This window comes from Hemiscyllium ocellatum, chromosome 8, assembly GCF_020745735.1.
Source record: "Hemiscyllium ocellatum isolate sHemOce1 chromosome 8, sHemOce1.pat.X.cur, whole genome shotgun sequence".
Classification (NCBI taxonomy): Eukaryota; Metazoa; Chordata; class Chondrichthyes; order Orectolobiformes; family Hemiscylliidae; genus Hemiscyllium; species Hemiscyllium ocellatum.
In genome coordinates this window covers 73254489-73275567 of record NC_083408.1, presented here as the reverse complement: position 1 = coordinate 73275567, position 21079 = coordinate 73254489, and the positions used below count along the sequence as shown (strand labels likewise).

Genomic DNA, 21079 nt, shown 5'->3' with positions numbered 1-21079 from the left:
CCTGCTGAGACATCAACACTCGGTACTTTAATATCCACATCAGGTTTCTCGAGTGAGATTTCAGCTGTGGGAAGATTCATGTCTAAGTCCACATTTGGAGCTTTTATATCAGGAGTGGACAATCCGAATTTGGGAGTTTTGAATTTGGGCAGTTTCATTTTACCACCTTTAACTTCAATGTCAACATCCGGTGCCTGCAGATCACTTTCTAGTTTTGGTGTTTTTACATCAATTTTAGGACCTTTAATGTCTATATCTGGTTTTTCAACTGTAATATCAACATCTGGCTTGCTCACATTCACATCAACATCCGGTCCTTTGAACTTTGGAAGAGAAATACCAAATGATGGTATTTTCATGGATGGCATTTTGAACTTTGCTCCCTCACCTTTCAACTTCAGATCTGCTGAATCTAAATCAACATCAACTGCTGGCACATCAATATCAGCTGATGGAGGTTTAATGTCCACAGACATTCCTGGAGCTGAAACATCTATTTCAGGTTGAGGCACGGACACATCAACATCCAACTTCCCTTTCACTTTTGGCATTTCAGCATCGACTTTTGGTTTGTCCACTTCAGGCAGTTTTAGACCGACATCAGGACCTTTGATGTCAATCTTCCCAAGACTAAGATCACCTTCCATCTTGCCTGCCGTGATATCAACAGTCGGTACTTTGATATGCATATCAGGTTTCTCTAGTGAGACATCAGCTTTCGGGAGATTTATATCTAGGTCCACCTTTGGAGCTTTTATATCGGGAGTGGAAAGTCCAAATTTTGGAGGTTTGAATTTGGGCAGTTTCATTTTACCACCTTTAACTTCAATGTCAACATCCGGTGCCTGCAGATCACCTTCTAGTTTTGGTGTTTTTACATCAATTTTAGGACCTTTAATGTCGATCTCTGGTTTTTCAACTGTAATATCAACATCTGGCTTGCTCACATTCACATCAACATCCGGTCCTTTGAACTTTGGAGGAGAAATACCAAATGATGGTATTTTCATGGATGGCATTTTGTACTTTGCTCCCTCACCTTTCAACTTCAGATCTGCTGAATCTAAATCGACATCAACTGCTGGCACATCAATATCAGCTGATGGAGGTTTAATGTCCACAGACATTCCTGGAGCTGAAACATCAATTTCAGGTTGAGGCACGGACACATCGACATCCAACTTCCCTTTCACTTTTGGCATTTCAACATCGACTTTTGGTTTGTCCACTTCAGGCAGTTTTAGACCGACATCAGGACCTTTGATGTCAATCTTCCCAAGACTAAGATCACCTTCCATCTTGCCTGCCGTGATATCAACAGTCGGTACTTTGATATCCACATCAGGTTTCTCGAGTGAGACATCAGCTTTCGGGAGATTTATATCTACGTCCACTTTTGGAGCTTTTATATCGGGAGTGGACAATCCAAATTTTGGAGGTTTGAATTTGGGCAGTTTCATTTTACCACCTTTAACTTCAATGTCAACATCCGGTGCCGGCAGATCACCTTCTAGTTTTGGTGTTTCTACGTCAATTTTAGGACATTTAACGTCTATTTCAGGTTTATCTACTGAAATATCAACATCTGCTTTGCTCACATTCACATCAACTTCAGGTCCTTTGAACTTTGGAAGAGAAATACCAAATGATGGCATTTTCATGTATGGCATTTTTAACTTTGCACCCTCGCCTTTCAACTTTAGATCTGCTGAATCTAAATTGACATCAACTGCTGGCACATCCATGTCATCTGATGGAGGTTTAATGTCCACAAGCATTCCTGGAGCTGAAACATCAATTTCAGTTTTAGGCATGGACACATCGACATCCAACTTCCCTTTCCGTTTTGGCATTTCAACATCGAATTTTGGTTTTCCCACTTCAGCCTGTTTTCGACCGAGATCAAGGCCTTTGATGTCGATCTTCCCAAGACTAAGTTCACTTTCTATCTTGCCTGCAGTGACATCAACACTCGGTACTTTGATATCCCCCTCAGGTTTCTCTAGTGAGACATTAACTTTGGGGAGATTGACATCCTGGTCCACTTTTGGAGCTTTTATATCGGGAGTGGAAAATCCAAATTTGGTAGTTTTGAATTTGGGCAGTTTTATTTTTCCCCCTTTAACATCAATTTCCATATTTTCCTCAGTTTTTGGTGGATATGAATCACATTCTTGCTCCCTCTGAAGTGCTTGATATTTCATGCCCGAACTTTCAATTGCCTGCTGCCTTTTGTTGTTCTCCAAGGTTGAGTCTGCCTCTTCTGGCTCAGTGAATGTTGTTGTGAGATTACCCAGTAACCTGCCTGGTAGCACTTCTCCTCCTTGTTCTGTGATATCTCTATCAGTGTTTGTACCTTTGGCATCAATCTTCATTAAGCTAACATCTATTGCAAGTGTTGAAGACTTACTTTCTTGCCCAGAAGCCTTATCTTTGTCTTCCTTAGTTTTGGTTTTTCTGATTTTTCCTTGCTTATCTGTCTTGGATTTCTTTGTTTTTTTCTCAGATTTTGGAAGAGGTTTCTCAGCAACCTGTTTGCTCGTACTTGATTTTTGTTCCTCATCTAATGGCAATATAACATCAGCTTTTACATGTCCGCTACTAGGTTCTTCATGTGAGACAACCTGTTGCCTTTGTTGGACAGTTATTTTATCATATTCCTTCCTTACTTGTAACTTAGGTTCGGATAGTCCACTGCCTGTTTTCATTTTACCTTCTGAAGCATTGGTCAGAATACCTGATTGTGTGTTACTGTCTTTTTTTGAATCATCAATTTCAATTTTCTGCTGTTCCATGTTTGTAGCTGATGTTGGCAAGTGTGATTGTTCATCTGGTAATTTTGTTTCAATATCAATTGTGGGTTGAATTGGTTCTGAAAGGATAAATTTTGCTATTTTCAGTTTTGGCATTTTCAGTTTGGAGTCTATATTAATATTGTCCGGTTCCATTGCATTGTTCTGATTCTCCAGCTTTGAATCAGATTGCTTTATTGTTGTTTTTGTGGTGCCATTTGTGCTTTGTGGCATACTATCTGCATGTGTTTTGAATTTCTCATATTTCAAAGTTGATGACTCCTTGCTGCCTGGTGACGGTTCTTGTCTTCCTTGCTCAGAGTTTTCTGTTTTCCCCATTTTAATTCCTCCTCCACCAATATGTGGAAGTTTTATTTTTCTTCTACGTTTTTTTAGCTTTTGAGGGGTTTCTGCTGTTTTTAAATGGGACTCTATATCTGTGCTTGTTGCAATTACATCATGTTGTTCACATTCCTCCGTTTCTGATAGGCTGTGTGATCTGTCCAGTTTGTATGTCTTTGTTTTTTTGAAAGCTGGAAACTTGGGGCAAGAGAAAGTTACATCAGGTACTTCAGCCGCCTTTGTCCTTCCCTTCTGTGTTGCTTCTTGCGTTTGTGTTTCTATTGGTGTGCTCATTTCTTCAGAAGCACGTCTTGCTATTTTTGCTTTATTTCCATAAAGTTTTGAAAAAAACTCTTCTTCTGCTCCCTATAAAAAAGTATGCACTGTTATTTCATCAGGTTTTGTATAACATAAACCTATAAGCTTGCAATATTGATAGAGAGAGACAAGTAGAGTGATTAACCATGGTGCATGTGTTTGAATGCAAACGTTAACTGCTTCGTAAATGGCCTGGAGTTTTGCTCAATGTCTAAATGGTAAACTTATGTACTCATTTTTGTAGAATACCATTGTGAGCTACTTTTGATTATCTGATTACACTGTAATCAGTCTGATTTCCATGTCCTTTTCTTGTGTTCATTGCAGAAGTCAGCTTTCCATAAACTGCAGTTTCATCTCTTGTGTAATATCCTATCTGTTATAATTCTGATGCAGAATGAAAACTGAACTTGTTTGCCAGTATGTTATAGACTAGAAATAAAATGCTCCAAAAACATAACTTCTCCCTGAAGAACTTCAACAATGCTAGGTAGCCTTTGGCCCTTCGCTTATTATGATAGTTAGGAGCTGCCAATCTGTTTGATTATATTCTCATGATTAATTTTAATGTCAATGTCCCCATTAAAATGATCACTCTTGTGTTTGCTTCGTATCTTATCATGTAGGTTGTGATTGAATCGTGTTTCCATCTGCATTGCGTTTTGTGTATCTCTGGGGAGAGTTCATTTCGCCGGGAATGCTGGTATGTGGGTTTCCTTTTATGCACTTTTTTGACTGTTCACTGTGTTTTTATTTGGTTAAAAATCAGACAACACCAGGTTTTAGTCCAACATGTTTATTTGGAAAAACTAGCTTTCAGAGCGCTGCTCCTTCATCAGGTAGCTGTGGGACAGGATCATAAGACACAGAATTTGTAGCAAAAAAATTACAATGTCATGCAACTGAAATGATAGATTGAACAAACCAAGATAAAAGCAATCTAGGTTTGCTCAATATATCAGAGCTGAAAATGTGTGGCTGGAAAGGTGCAGCAGGTCAGGCAGCATCTAAGGAGCAGGAGAATCGACGTTTTGGGCATGAGCCCTCCTTCATTCCTGAAGAAGGGCTCATGCCCGAAACGTCGATTCTCCTGCTCCTTAGATGCTGCCTGACCTGCTGCACCTTTCCAGCCACACATTTTCAGCTCTGATCTCCAGCATCTGCAGTCCTCACTTTCTCCTTGCTCAATATATCATTTCAGTAGCATGACACTGTAATCTTTTACTATAAATTCTGTGTCTTGTGGTCCTGTCCCACAGCTACTTGATGAAGGAGCAGCAGACCAAATGCTAGTGCTTCCAAATTAATCTGCTAGGACCATGACCTGGAATTGTGTGATTTTTAACTTTGTCCAGCCCAGTCCAACACCAGCTCCTCCACATCATTTTATTATTTGGAGGATTGTGATGTGGTTTAGTTTGTTGGTTCTAAGTATTGCCTTACCTGTTGGTTATAGTGGGACTTTAGGCACTTGTTTTCGGGACCCCATTTCTTAGTGGGAATTTTTTACTGTTAACTGTTAGTGTGTCATGTGTTTGTCAATTTGTATGACATTAAATAAAAAAAACTAAATAAAACAATCACTTTTGCACCCTGTTTGTACCTCTTGGTAAAGCCCTCATTTTCACTTCATTAAGTAAAAAGGACTGGAGACGAGAATGATTAAAACTGGCTTACCCATTCATTGTCAGATCTGATTAGATTAGATGAAGCATTATCTGGCTCTGGACTTGTCTTCCAAAATTGATAATTTTTCTAAGGTGACTCTGGAATGCAGAGCTAACCCCTAAAGTATATTCTCTGCTCCAAATCCTCATCTTAAATCACCTTCTCTGACTTTCTACGCTTAATGCTAACTGCAAATGTAAGGAATTCATGCATATCTATTACAAGGTGTGAGGCCATCTGTGCATCTGTACCTACATCTTCCCACTTGTCATCCAAGTTCACCAGCTCAAACTTCTCCCATCCAGCCCGGACTTCGCAACTTCCTCCAGAATTTTTATTATATTACATTGTGCACACTCCAAGTCTGATTTATCCATGAAAGCCACCTCGTCCTCCTTTAATCCTATTTCCAACAATTTTAATCACCTCTCTTCCTCTTCAAATCTTCTTTAATTCACTATTCCAAAAAAAGGTATCTTTGATACCTCTGTCCATCAATATTTCAACTGAAATCATTTTTGATTGTGACTAAGGTCCATTCTTATCTTCTGGGTCACTCAACATCCTTCAACATGGTCAATGCTACAAGTTATTACAAGATCTCACCTTCATCCTCCAGTTTAGGGGAACTTCTTCTGCCAAGTGCCATCCTTAACTATCCATTTGGAGCCATAAGTTTATCTGTAGTGACTATCTATTGCATCGGGATTTTTAGATTAGATTCTCTACAAGGATCAACCAATGATTACCATCACCTACTTTATTTCTCAAGTGCAAGCTGTCCATTAGCATATCACACAAAATGTCAAAAACATCAGTAATTGCACTTACACAGCTACTTGCTTCATATCCATTATTGGATGAACAGAAATATTGTTCAACCAAATATTTGGAAGTTTGAAACTACTGTCTTTGGTTCCCCCAACAAATTGACAATTTTGAGCTGTAATGTGGCACTGCAGTTAAGGTACTCAAAGCTATAAATATTGTGTCTGCTTCACCACAAAACCACCTACTGCCATCTCCAAAAGACCATTCACAATCTTTATCAATTATCCAGATGTGGGGACCTAGTGTAATGTTTCCACATTTGCTAGTGAGACAATAACAATAGGTAGGAATGTGAGTTGTGGAGAGAATACAAAAAAGGCTTCAAGTGAATTTGAACAGATTGAGTGACAGGGTAATAATAAAATGTGATTTAACGTGAAGATGGCCACTTTTATAGGAGGATGCAGAGTACTTATTAAATGGTATGAAATTGAGAATGCTGATTACAAAGGAACCTGACAGACATTGTTTATAAGTCATCAAAAGCAAAGAAAGTCGGAAGACAAATGGTATGTTTGCCATTATTAGAGGAAGATTTGAGCATGGGAGTAAAGAAATCTTGCTGCACTTGTGTAGAGCTTTGGTGAGACTACATTGGAGTCTTGTGTAGAGTTTTGTCTCCTAAACTAAAGAAGGATGCATTTGCCACAGAGGGTATGCAAATAAGGTTCACCAAATTAATTCCTGAGATTGCGCAATGATGCCTTGAGGAGAGACTGAGAGATTGATAGAGTCTGTATTCTGTAGATTACAGGAGGATGAGAGGAGCTCTCAATGATACGTAAAAAATTCTTAGAGTGTCAACAGGGTAGATGCAAGATGGATTTATCTTCTGACTTGGGATAGTGAAGAAGGGAAGGTCATCTAGTACGTGGTCTTAGAACAAGAAGGTAAAAATAATGGCTGCAGATGCTGGAAACCAGATTCTAGAGTAGAGTGGTGCTGGAAAAGCACAGCAGTTCAGGCAGCATTCGAGGAGCAGGAAAATCGACGTCTCAGGCAAAAGCCCTTCATCAGGAATACTGGCAGAGTTCCTGAAGGGTGGAGAGATACAAAATCTCTTCTTGGCTTCTATCGCTTCTTGCCCTTTTGGCTTAGAACAAGAATTAAGGCCGAGATGAGCAAAGACATCTTTACTGAGAACTTGGTGAATTTCTATAGTTGTCGATCTCAGAAAGCTGTAGAAGATCAGTCATTGGCTATATTCAGACAGAGATTGACAAATACCTAGCCATTAAATATTTCAAGGGAATGTGGGAAAAGTGTGATCAAAAGGTGTTGATTTTGAAAATCAGGCATACTCTAGTTGAATTGCAGAATAGGCTCAAGGGTCTGAAAACCCAATCCTTCTCCTATTTTTCTATCTGCAGCTGTGTGACTGCCAAATCACATCTGCTGCTGTAACTCTTCTTTATATTATTATCACCAGTAGAATCACCAGGTCCATGCCTTCACAGCAGTCTTCCTTCCTATATAACTTGAACTTTCCAGAATTCTGTTGACTGTGTCTTAACTTCTCCAAGTCCAATTCACCCATCACCCTGAGCTCACTACATACATTGACTCAGCAAGACCTCAATTTTCAAAGTCTCTTCCTTTTTTAAATCTCTTGCAAGGCCTTGCCTCTCCCTATTTCTGTAGCATTCTTTGGCTCCCCAGAGCCCTCTGTAGTTCATATCCATTGTGCAACCCCAACATCAGTCCCTCCAGCATTGGTGAGTTAGCTTTAAGCTGCTAAAGCGAATAGCGCTGGATTCTATCCCAAACCCATTCCCTTCCCACCCACAGTCTACTTCTTTAAGACCATCTTCAAAATTTATTTCATTAACCACTTTTTTTTGGCTATCTATACTGATAACCTTTTAAAGGGAAGTTCTGCAGAGATAGTGGAAGCACTAATCAAAATACTTCAGAGCACATTGGATTCTGGAAAGGTTTCAGTCGATTGGAAAACTGTCCATATAATGTCCCTGTTATTGAAGAGAGGGAAGAGAAAGCAGGATACTACAGACCAGTTAGCTTAAGATATGTCATTGAGAAAATGCTGGAGTCCATTATTAAAGAAGAACTGGCAAGACGCTTACTGCAATCAAACAGAGTCAACATGGCTTTGTGGTGGGAAATCATGTCTCACAAACTTGATTGAGTTTTTTGAGAACGTAACAAAGAGGATTGATGAGGGCAGAGCGGTAGATGTCATCTGTATGGACTTCAGTAAGGCACTCGACAAGGTTCCCCATGGGAGACTGGTTAGCAAGACTAGATCACACGGAATATAAGGAGAACTAGCCATTTGGATACAGAACTGGTTCAAAGGTAGAAGACAGAGGGTAGTGGTGGAGGGTTGTTTTTCAGACTGGAGACCTGTGACCAGTGGAGTGCCACAAGGATCGGTGCTGGGTCCTCTACTTTTTGTCATTTACATAAATGATTTGGATGTGAGCATAAGAGGGACAGTTAGTTAGTTTGAAGATGACACCAAAATTGGAGGTGTAGTGGACAGAAAAGAGGTTTACCTCAGATTACAACAGGATCTTGACCAGATGGGACAATGGGCTGAGAAGTGGCAGATGAAGTTTAATTCAGATAAATGTGAGGTGCTGCATTTTGGGAAAGCAAATCTTAGCAGGACTTATACACTTAATGGTAAGGTCCTAGGGAATGTTGCTGAACAAAGAGACCTTGGAGTGCAGGTTCAGAGCTCCGTGAAAGTGGAGTCGCAGGTAGATAGGATAGTGAAGAAGGTGTTTGGTATGCTTTCCTTTATTGGTCAAAGTATTGAGTACAGGAGTTGGGAGGTCATGTTGCAGCTGTACAGGACATTGGTTAGGCCACTGGTGGAATATTGCATGCAATTCTGGTCTCCTTCCTGTCGGAAAGATGTTGTGAAACTTGAAAGGGCTCAGAAAAGATTTACAAGGATGTTGCCAGGCTTGGAGGATCTGAGCTACAGAGAGAGGCTGAACAGGCTGGGGCTGTTTTCCCTGGAGCGTCGGAGGCTGAAGGGTGACCTTATAGAGGTTTACAAAATTATGAAGAGCATGGATAGGATAAATAGGCAAAGTCTTTTCCCTGGCGTCGGGGAGTCCAGAACTGGAGGGCATAGGTTTAGGGTGAGAGGGGAAAGATATAAAAGAGACCTATTGGGCAACTTTTTCACGCAGAGGGTGGTACGTGTATGGAATGAACTGCCAGAGAAAGTGGTGGAGGCTGATACAATTGCAACATTTAAGAGGCATTTGGATGGGTATATGAATAGGAAGGGTTTGGAGGGATATGGGCTGGGTGCTGGCAGGTGGGACTAGATTGGGTTGGGATATCTGGTCGGCATGGATGGGTTGGACCGAAGGATCTGTTTCCATGCTGTACATCTCTATGATTCTATGATTCTATGAAAAGGAAATCATGTTTGACAAATTTGCCAGAGTTCTGTTAGGAAATAACAAGCAGAGTTATGAAGGGGAATCACTAAACATAATGTATTTAGATGATCAAAAGTTACTTGATAAAGTGCCACATACAAAGTTATTACACAAGCTAAGAGCTCACAATATTGGAGGGGCATGGACTGAGAATTAATTAACACAGAGCTCAGAGAGTTGGAATTAATTAGTATTTTTCTCACTGGAATTTTTTTAACAAGTGGAATGCCTCAAGGATCTGTCCTACAGCCTCAATTATTTACTATCAATATTAATGTCTTGGAGGAGGGGGCAGAGTGTAACGTATCCAGATTTGCTGACAGTACAAAAAAGATGGAAGGGCATGTCATGATGAAGACATAAGCAAGGAGACACTTCCCAACACTTGCGTTTATGAACGAAATTCCATATTACAATTAATTTTAAGGATCCAACATGCAAAGATTCACTCAAACAAACGAGTATATTATACAGTACTGTATTGTGTTCTGATTTGCGTACAAACTGACTTATGAATGAAATCAGCAAAGGAACCCATTTGTGACCTAGGGCCAGACTGTAGGACAAAGTTTAGTGAATGGCAACAAGTTGGCAGATGGTGTTTAATGTCGGGAAATGTGAGGTCAACTCTTTGGTAAGTATTACCAAAAGGCTGAGTATTATTTAAATAGAGAAAGACTTCAAAAAGGAGTGTTCTTGTGCATGAAACACAAAAGGTTAGCATGCAGGTACAGCAGATTTAAGACGACAAATGGAATTGGCTTTTAGGTGGTTGAAGTTAAAAAAACAGGAAGATCTTGTTACAACTGTATAGGGTGTTGGTGAAGCCACTCCTGGAGTATTGTGTACAGTTTTGGTCTTGTATTTACAAAAGGGTATAAAAAGGTGCAGTTAAAAAGCGATTCACCCATTGTTTCCTGGTATGACAGGGTTGACTTATCAAGGGCAGCTTAACAGATTAGGCCTTTATTAATTACAATTCAGAAAAAAAAAGGGGGCAATCTTAATGAAGTACACAAGATTCTGGAGCAGCTTAATAGGATGGACAATGGGATGATGTTTCCATTAGTGGGGGAAAGTCAAACAGGGGACATAGTTACAAAATAACTGAGATGTGAATGAATTTCTTCTTCCAGAGATGGGTGGCACGGTGGCTCAGTGGTTAGCACTGCAGCCCCACAGCACCAGGGACCCGGGTTCAATTCCAGTCTTAGACGATTATCTGTGTGGAGTTTATACATTCTCCCAGTGACTGCATGGGTTTCCTCCCACAAGATTTGTGGGCTAAGTGAGCTGGCCATGCTAAATTGCCCATAGTGTTCAGGAATGTGTAGGTTAGGTGCACAAGTCAGGAGTAAATGTAGAGTAATAGGATAGGGTATGAGTCTGGGGGGTTACTCTTCGGAGGGTCGGTGTGGACTTGTTGGGCAGAAGAGCCTATTTCCACACTGTAGGGATTCCATGAGATATTGAAAGCCTGGAATTGTCAAATAGTTGTGGAGACTAGATTACTGAAGATATTTAAAGAGGAGATATTTAGAATTTTAAAATATCAGGGAGTTGCCAACTATGCTGAGCTGGAATGAAGGAGGAATTGAGGCCTTGAGCAGATCAGCCATCATCTTGTTGAATGACAGGGCCAGTTTGAGGGGCCAAATGGCTTGCTCCTGCTCTGATTTCTTATGTACTAACAAGACAGGCAAAGCCTGAAATCTGTGAAGAGTAAGGAAGAACAGAGTTCTTCACAGAAGGCTGTGCCACCATATGTTCTCAAGCTTCATTTAACCCTATGGAAATGCTTGAGCTGAATCTGATTCAACAAGGAGCTTACTTGTATCACCTCCTTCAATACAACATGAGGCCTCACACAATGGCAAGGATGGGCCTGCAAGCATTTGTAAAGGTTACAGTGGGGTTGAATTTCAAAATATCTGAACTTATCATGTGTGGGGGGGAATGACATAACCAACCTCTGCCCATATACCATCCAAGGATGCTTCCAGAATGTGATGAAAATGGGCTATATTGGGAGTGGTACATATATCAGGACCTGAGGAATCCAGCCATTGCTAAATAAGCTACATGGATAAAGCTACCTCCATTTTGAAGCAGTCTGCTATTCCTGCAGTCTTTGTAACTCCACAGAGAACCATAGCATGGCTACTTGGACACAAAACGTATCAGTGCAGATGACGACTGATTTTCCTCTGCCCATGCACGGGAATTGCCTATGATGAGAACTATAGAGTGATCAGAACCATTATGGAGGAGACTGTTGGCACGCTGGAGCAACACTTCTCATACCTGGTTCATTCACACAGAGCCCACAAAATATGTTGAACTCAGCGGCAGTCTGCTGCAATCTCCATACATCATCACAATGCTACAGAATTCTGATAAAGAGCTTATGCTGAAAACGTCGACTCTCCTGCTCCTTGGATGCTGCCTGACCAGCTGTGCTTTTCCAGCACCACACATTTTGACTCTGATGTCCAGCATATGCAGTCCTCATTTTCTCCACAGAATTCTCAGTCAAGTATCTGAATGCCAGCTCATGAGGAGACAGAGGAAGAGTCGAGGCAGAGCATAGTACAACTGACTTTGTCATCTTCCTACTCGCCAATGAGTCCACAAAGATATTGAATTTCTCCCCAAGTATAGCCCGTTGAATAATGGAAATAGATGATGTCACAACACATTAAAGGGAAAAATGTACTAGAGAGTGTACAAAATAAGTATTGCAGGCATTCAAACTAAATTTGCTTCAGAAAAAATGAACTTTGTAGAGATGAGACCAGATTAAGTGGTTTTAGGTGCCTATATAAAATTGACCAGCCTACTAACAGATGTTACATGTTAAATTCTCTACTCTCCTAGAGTGGCCTGGCATATAATGTACAATTCTGGCAATTAAAAGCCTGAATCATATAAACTACCTTTGTTCATTCAGTATGTCATCTTTGAAGAGTTCCCTATTCTAGAATATGGAGAGTGCATGTGAGAAAGAGATTTAAAATATGTGGCTGTGGTTTTATTTTTTTTAAACATTAAAACAGGCTAAATAAACTGAATAGGCTACCAATGTTCCAATGATCTTATGTGATAAATGTCAAGATCTGTCTGCAAACAGTAACCAGTGAAATATTACAGAGAATTATTCCTCTAAAGAGATTTCAACAATTATCATCTTCTGGAAGCTGAACTTAAAAAGTCCTTTTATCCTCTACTGAACTAAAATAAAGACAAATAACAAACTTTATTTTAAGAGTGAGTGGAATTTAAATAGTAATCTTTCTCTCACTGTGAATGTGCCCCCTTAGTGTCCTCTTACTGTATGAGGCAGAAACAACATTATAATTCATAATAAGAACTGCCAACAGAATATACTTAATTATGTATTTTTAAGTAATTTCTAAGGAAATGACATTAACAGTAGAAGCAGTGAACAACTAATATTTAACAGAAAATAGACCCACCACGATAGGTTTACTTCCTTTTACTTCAACTGCCTCTGATCCTAGTGTATTAGATATTGTTCGTTTCAGGCAGTATTTCATTTTGTATGGTTCTGAGTACTGCAAAATCTTGAGTGCGTCCTCATATTTGATATTATCAAAATAAATTGTAGCACTGATAAGTTGGTCACCTGATGAAAACAAAATCATACACAAGTTTAAATAGTGATTAGACCTCAAATGATTTTAAGTCTTTGCACTTTATTTGGCAAACTTACTTATTTAAGGTGCTATATGGAACAGTAAGCCCTGCTGCATTTGGCACAACCAGAATGAAAACATACCTTTCATGAAAAGCAAGAATAGTAACTATTGTATTTGGGTCTGAAAGAGTGAATACAGAGGAGAGCCATGCACACCACCCACAATGCTGATGTCATTTGGACATGTGGATATACGGCTTGGGAGTAAGAGTTAATACCTGATCCTCTTTATAATCTCTTTAACAATATCTATCACATCAGTGTAATCTGTGCGATGTATATTTTATTTATGTTGTTTATTTTTGATCATTGAATTTTTAATTTTGAACTAGCATAGAATGTGGATTTTCCCAAATTCCCTGTTTGAAAGGCTATAATGATTAACTTGTGACTATTTCTGTACACCCAGTGATTTCTTTTAATACACAGCCTGAGAGAAAGACTTCCTCGAGAGTAATGGGAATTTGTTGACATGGAGTGAATTTATGAGTGTACCAAGTAAACAGTTACGTTTTCAGAAAGAAAATTCTAGAATTGTTTTAGACTTAGGGGTTACGCCCATAGCTTGAAGAAAAAGGCTTTTTCAAATTTCAGTTTGAGATGTTATGCAGGATTCTTAGTGCAGGTTAGATATATAAAGCAATTTCTCCAGAGCGAGGCAGAAGTTAGTTTAGAATTTTTAACCTAGATTAAGGAGCTTAGTTTGAAAATCCCTGAACATAAATATTTGGTTAAAACCCTGAAGGGGTTATGTGAAGCTGAGAATGTTTAAGCTCAATTACATGATGAATCAGGAAGAGGCTAGCAGATTCACATGATTAGGAATTGAAGCCACAGCTAAGTCAAGCATTATGTGGAACTGAAAAGAACACCTCTCCCATGTTTTTGAGCTATGGTTAGATTAATGGGCATATATTTTTACTGTGTGTTTCAAAATGTTTAAACGTGTTACATGTCAGTGTTTTGGTTTATTCTAGCTTAATTTCTTTTGCATAACAAACTTCTTTTTTTGTTAATACTAAGTCTGCAATATCACATGCTTGTATTTCAGTCAGAGATGACCTTGTTAAAAAAGGAAAAAGCAAATAAAACAAAATGTGATCTATCAAATTTAATTTTAGTCTGGGATCTAACTTCTCCAGTAATAACATCAACTGTCATAATAACACCTGTATCTTAGTTGCTACCATGCAATCAACTACTCCTTGTTCAACATAAGAATTGCTTCTAGTTAGGCCAATACTTGATCTACTATTCTGGACTAAATACCCATTAAAAGAGGATTATGGCAGCAAACTTGTCACATGATGAGATATAGACATAGTTTAGTTGCACGTAGAACAGCAACCTGTGAACATGGTCTTGTTTCTACAGGTAATGGAAATGTTTCAGTGTCTTGCCTATATATTAGCTTGGCCTCTTACTCAAAGGATAGTCAATTCAAGCCTATACCATGGTTTGAACACATAATTTAAGCAGTACAGTATGGAGGGGCATACTGCAATGTCAGATGCGTGATCTTTTGGATTAGATATTTAGCTGAGCTAGCATGAGAAGATGCTGGTGGACTTCCTTTTTTTACAGCTGAGTGTTTATTCTGGTGGCTATAAAAGATTCTGTGGTACTTTTCTAGATGAGAAAGGAATCCTCCTTTGTCCTCCCACTCTCACTCCCTCTACCAATACTAAAATCAAGTCCACTGGGTCATTGTATTTGTCTCTGGAATATGTTGTGAACAATTTGTTTTATTGAGATTTATTAAATGTAGATTGGATGCTTCCCCCTGCAGGGTAATTTTAAACAAAAGGTCATGGTTTTAGGTCAAGGAGTGGCAGATTTAAAATGGAGATGAGGAAGAATTACTTCTCTGAAAGGATCATGAATCTGTGGAATTTGCTACACAGAGTGTGGCCAATGCCAGGACACTGAATAAATTTGAGGGGATAGACAGATAGATAGGTTTTAACTAGTTGTGGCTTAAAGGGTTCTAGGAAGTGGACAGTTATGTGAAGTTAAGGCCAAGATAAAATCAGCCATGTTAGTATTAAATGGTGGAGCAGTCTCAAGGGGCTCACTTGCTTAGTCCTGCTCTTAGTTCTTATGTTTGTATGTTCTTATTGCCTATTCTCAGCTAGCATGAGAAGGTGCTGGTGGACTTTCTTTTTTTTACAGCTGAGTAATTGTTATGTCACTCATCGGGTAGTTAAGATTGACAAGGTTGAAGTTGGACAGGAGCCTTTTAAAAGCATGGTCAGGTAAGCCAGGATGTAAAGATTTCCTTACCGTAAAGGACATAATGAACCAACAGTACCACTTTTGCTGACAATAGCTATTGAGATTAAGGCTGTTTTTTCCTTTAGGCTGAACTAAAATTCTCAAATGGCTATTTTGAAATTTCATGTTCTCTAACTATTAGTTCAGGATTTCTAGTTCAGTGAAATAATCATGACTCATTGTCATTTACATATCTACAAAGATTGCATGTGAAAAGCTGTTCGTTGGAGGCAAAACAACTGAGAATACAAGATATAATAAATTGCATTCCCTCCACAAATGCAAGTAGAATGAATAAACATAGTTATAATTGAAGAGAAGAAAATTTAATTTTATACTTTGTAAATCATAATTCAGATACTTTTATAAATAAAACCATTGTCAGAAAACTTATGGCATTAATGCCATTTCATTACCAAGTGTAATATTGCTCTAACAGAGTCTGTTTTTTTCTGGTGTTAATGTTCACAGAGATCTTTGATCTTCAGTGAGTATGTTTTTTTAATGTGAATTGAAGTTAATTTGCTTAATATAAATAATTGATAAAATGAACTTATTTACTTTTTCATAAAGATTTGTATAAGTGCAATCAATATGTTTAGAGATTGCTATGGAATCAAATTGTGGCTCAGATATGATTAGTGGTAAAATGGTGGCCTCAAAGAAAACTACCTACAAATATCTAATGGTCTCTGTAACACAGACTTCTATTTTCTCATATTAGTTTGAATTTATTGCCGTGTTAAGAAGATTTCCAGAGGTCCAGGAACAATGCTGTCATTCAGTAGGACAAGCAATCAATCATATGAACATATTCTTATTGTCAGCAAACCAAGATATAAAATGTACTCATCATCCTAAATTATCCTGTATAACATAAAATGGCTGTTTGGTATGCACACATTAGAAGTAGAAATACTATAAACATTTTTAAAATTGTGTCAAAAATGCTAATTTTTTCAGGGTGCAGAATGTTTACCTTATACATACATGAAATTAATGTTCATGGATCCATGTGAATCTTCAGCATCAGTTATAAAATTAAAACCCAATTACATTTAATTAAGAATGTATAATTCTTGAAGAATGTTGTAATTATGAGTACGAAAAGAAAATTTAATGTCAGTTAAGTAATTTCCAGAGGGTCACAATGAGAGTGGAGTGCAATAAATTACCTTATGGAGAACTCCTGATAGGAATTTCCAGATTGCCATAGTTAACTGTGCATGTATGAAACAGAGAAATATAGAAACTAGGAGCAGGAGTATGCCATTCAACTCTTCAATCCTGCTCCACTGTTCAAGGCTGATCCTCTACCTCAAACACCTTATTTCCACTTTCTCTCCATACTCCTTGAAGCCTTTAATATTTAAAAATGTATCAATTTCTTTTTTAAATACGCTCAGTGGTTCAACCTTCACAGCCTCCTTTGGTAGTAAGTTTCTTAGATTGACCTAACTCTGGGTGAATAAATGTTTCTGTAACTTAGTCCGAAATGGCCTTCTCTGTATACTGAGACTGTGACTCTTGGTTCTAGACAACCCAACGAGGGAAGCATCCTCCCTGCATCTAGTCTGTCTAGTCCTGTTAGAATTAAGCATAGATTTCAGAAATTGTTGTCAGTTTCAAAGAACTAGTGATTATAAATGTTTTTCCATGTTGTTACTACCACATGGTCAAGACCTCAACCTTGCTTTCAATAATACTTGTATTAGCGTATTATTTCTCTGTAACTTAGCTGTTATTAAAATGACATTAAGTGATATTCATTGCATTACAAATATTTGCATTTTCTTTTCCCAATGTGACACCAATTGTTCTGTCCAAACAGATTTTGGTATGCTGATATGCACAAGTAAGCTCATTTTTCATACTTAGACTGTGTAGAGCTGCATCTTGAGGGATAAGAATTATTCCATGTACAGTAAGCAATCTATTGGATTTAACATAGCTGCATAACATGTTTTCATATTCTCTTCAAAATGATAGATATCATCATACAAATCAGAGTATTACAGACTAAAGTCAGGAATAACTTTGTTGTAATATTTTATGAAGCTCTAATAATTGTACTATGTTTTAATAATAATGTTATATTTCCTGTCAGTCATACACTAGAAAATTCAGACCTAATGAATCTTCTGGGATTTTTCATAGTAAAATACTGCAGATTCTGCATTATCCCTTAAAGTATTCAATTAAATCCTTTCTTGTTTTTCAGCAGAGATATTAATCTGCTTAAAATTAAAAAAAACAAAGAAATATAGATGAGTTAGTTAAATGGAATGATTGGTAATTATATGAGAAGATGGACAGTATGTTTGGATGATGTTGTCTTGTTTGTTATTTTTCTACAGATGATAAGTTATGCCTGGTCTGAAAAATGTCAGCCCAATGCATTAGTGACTTACTTATTCATATTCCTAGGCTAATAATCTGTCAATTCCACTGAATAACAGAATATGGTCATTTAGTACTTTCTTCTCTTTTGTCATGTCCATCCTTAAAAATGATTGCTTTTAAAGATGAAACAAATTTCCTCAGGGGTCTCCTGATTACTATCAGTAGAAGATTGGTGAAAGCCCCATTTAGATGTGTATCAGGTACCAGCTAACTCTCTTTGTGAATCAGGAACACCCCAGAGGATATTCCCAGCAGTTTCACTAAGTTTCTAAAATACATGCTGGCCTCCAAGGTGCTTGCTGCACAAATCAAAGTATTTGAACATCAGGACATAGCTGGATTCTATCCAGCAGAGATCACCAGGTTGTGACAGTTAAAGCAAAAGGAACACCGATTGATTTAGCTCTTGTCTGGTTCAGGGGAAATTGAGGTCAATTTAAGTGGTTTCAAGCTGTGATCAGCTGAATCAGTGGAATATAAGTATTAAGCCAGGAATCTCCACAGTCTATAGGCCTCTTTTTAGCAAGTTTGGTTTAAACTTTCACGTAATATTCAGTGACTATCTGGATATGCTTTACCTTCTCTCATTCGTAGCTGTTTTGCAGCAGGAGAATCCTTCAGAACATGTTTGACGAATATGCCATCTTTTTCTCCACTTTTAACACTGAAACCAGTTGCACCTACTTCAGCCTCTGTCTTCACAAATACTTCCACAACATCCTTTTCCTTTTCTTCCTGTAAAGAAATAAGAAGAAAATGCAAATAAGACAGCAGGTAGTTTTAATATTATTTTGTTCTATTTGTCTCCAAATTATGAACAATTTTTTAAATCCAAGTAGCAAAAAAAACCTACCTCTTTGTGACTCATCTTTGCAGATAATTGTTTCTTAGACAAAATTTCTAACTCCTTTTTCTGGTCTGTGATGTCGCCAAGTTCTTCATGTGGTAGCTGCCCCAGTAGCTGCATACGAAAGTTCAGAAATTGGTTGAAATGAGTGAGAATCTTCAAGGTTCTGATACAAAATATAATACTTGCATTGAAGTAAATCTGTGTTAAGCAATCCTGTAGCTGGGTTTGAGGCAGATGATTGAAGCTAGACCTTTCTGTCAGCACTATCAGAACAAGTGGCAGCTTTATTCCACTGGGAGTGATACCTCATTGGTATCTTAAATACAGAATGGGACCTTAGTTGCAAATTGTGTGGGCTCCTGACCTCTTATGATGAGAGTACTGCTTCTCTGTTTCTCAGCCTGTTTTAAATTGTCAAACATCAGTGGGACTGGGGTTATACATGCACGCCATCGTCTTAAACCCAATACCTCCAAATACCCCTTTGAAAACATGAACAAAAATCATCTGCCATGATTTTGTGCAATTTTGCCCAGTGCACTGTGAATTTAAATTCCTACATTTCTGTGAAAAATGTAAATCGCTGGATTCTACCTCTACAGTGTTTGACCTCACCTTTTAAAAAAGTACATAGAAAGATGGTAGAAAATATTTACCCCACAGAATAGGCATTTAGTATTTTGGAGTGTGAGGAACAAAACTAATGTAGTCTGTGGATTTTGGACACAATCATGAATGAGCAGGATGCTGGTATTTGGCAGGGGCTAGTTGTGAAATTTAGCCAATAGGGATTAGCAATACTGGGCACAGAGTCCTACAAGTCAGGTCTAACTACATCCGGTCCTGGAGTATGGAAATACTGCAGAAAGGACTTTTGGCTGAACAGGAAGTTATAATGTAGATATTAGCTGTCCTTGTGACTAAGTTATGATGGTGAATCCTAGATTCCTGTTGCCCCAGCTGAAGAATACCAGCAAGTAGCAGCATTGTGTGAGTCAAATACCAATATTGCTCAGTATTGTGAGGGCATCTGAGTTTAATAATTCCGGAGAACATCCTGCGATCTGTAAACTTCGGAGTGAATGGTTCAAGAGGTTGGAAGTGCTAAAAATTAATAGAATCATAGAATTATTGACTGATTACAGTCTAGAAGGTGGCCCATCATAGCCCATTATGTTCTTCCTGGCTCTCTGCAGCCTCAATTCATTCTCTGTGGTCCTTTAATGTTTCTCTAATAAATTGTCATTTGAAAGTCCTGATTGCAACTGACTCCACCACATTCTTTACAAAGTGCATTGAGGATTCTAACCCCAGGCAGGATGTCAAAGTATCTCTCGGGTAGGGAAAGAGTTAAAACAGGGACGAAGTGAGGGCTGCAGATGCTGGATATTAGAGTCGAAGGTGTGATGCTGGAAAAGCATGCAGGTCAGGTAGCATCCGGGGAGCAGGAGAATCAATGATTCAGGTATAAGCCCTTCATCAGGAATGAAGCTTGTGGGTTGGGTGGCAGAGAGATAAATGGGAGGGGGTTGGGGCTGGGGGAAGGCAGCTGAGAATTCAATAGGCAGATGAAGGTGGGGGAGAAGGTGATAGGTCAGAGAGGAAGGTGGAGTGGATAGGTGGGAAAGACGATTGACAGGTCAAGAAGACGATTTACATGTGAAAGAACTGAAACCAACATGTTCATTCTAAAAGATGAGAGACTTAACAAACAATCCAGGTCTTTTTCAACATATAATTTCAGTTACATCACAATGTTAGCTTTTGCTATAAATTCTGTGTCTTATGATCTTATTCTCCACAACCACCTGATGAAGGGGCAGCGTTCCGAAAGCTAGTGCTTCCAAATAAACCTATTGGACTGTAACCAGGTGTTGTGTGATTTTTAACTTTGTACATCCATTAACATTTTACAACTACAACTTTTGAAGTGTAGTCACTGTCTTGATGTTAGTCAATTTTAGCAGGTTCACACAAGAAACAAACAGCTGAGTGTCCATATAATGTGTTCTGTTAGAGACGATGGTTGGTCAGGACACCAAGAGTTAAATGATCTTTCACAACCATCTGAATCAGGACCAGGTTTTTGAAAACCCTGAATATTGTATTGAAAAGTCACAACAGATTACACTACATTCTGCTACAGAACCCATAAATGTTTGATTTCCAGTTGGAAGTTCTGCTAACTGATGCATGAGAGGCAATCAAAACTGAAGCTAAATTTCTTTTCCTATGTTTTGCAATTTTCTTGCTACTTTGCTTAGCTTCTTGAGAAAATAGAAAGAGGAAAAGACAAACAAATTGGAGTGGTAAAAACAATGACTGTAGATGCTGGAAATCAGATTCTGGATCAGTGGTGCTGGAAGAGCACAGCAGTTCAGGCAGCATCCAAGGAGCAGCGAAATCGACGTTTCAGGCAAAAGCCCTTCATCAGGAATAAAGGCAGTGAGCGTGGAGAGAT

General features: G+C 38.6%; 2 protein-coding genes across 2 annotated transcripts in view; both read right to left on the bottom strand.

The window, feature by feature from the left end:
• The window catches only part of LOC132818193 (neuroblast differentiation-associated protein AHNAK-like), a 29515-nt gene extending 26128 nt beyond the window's left edge, over nucleotides 1-3387 (bottom strand). Inside the window, exon 1 of the mRNA XM_060828971.1 lies at nucleotides 18-3387. Within this exon, the coding sequence (XP_060684954.1) occupies nucleotides 18-3131 (3114 nt within the window). The 5' untranslated portion in view covers nucleotides 3132-3387. The remainder of the gene's footprint in view (nucleotides 1-17) is intronic.
• A 9435-nt stretch (nucleotides 3388-12822) lies between these two features.
• LOC132818192 (periaxin-like) lies at nucleotides 12823-18686 on the bottom strand. Its single transcript, XM_060828969.1, has 3 exons — nucleotides 18622-18686; nucleotides 18347-18503; nucleotides 12823-13019 (listed from the first exon to the last, which is right to left on the bottom strand). Exons 1-3 carry the CDS (start codon nucleotides 18634-18636, stop codon nucleotides 12823-12825), a joined length of 369 nt encoding a protein of 122 aa, XP_060684952.1. The 5' UTR covers nucleotides 18637-18686.
• Between the last annotated feature and the right edge of the window lie 2393 nt (nucleotides 18687-21079).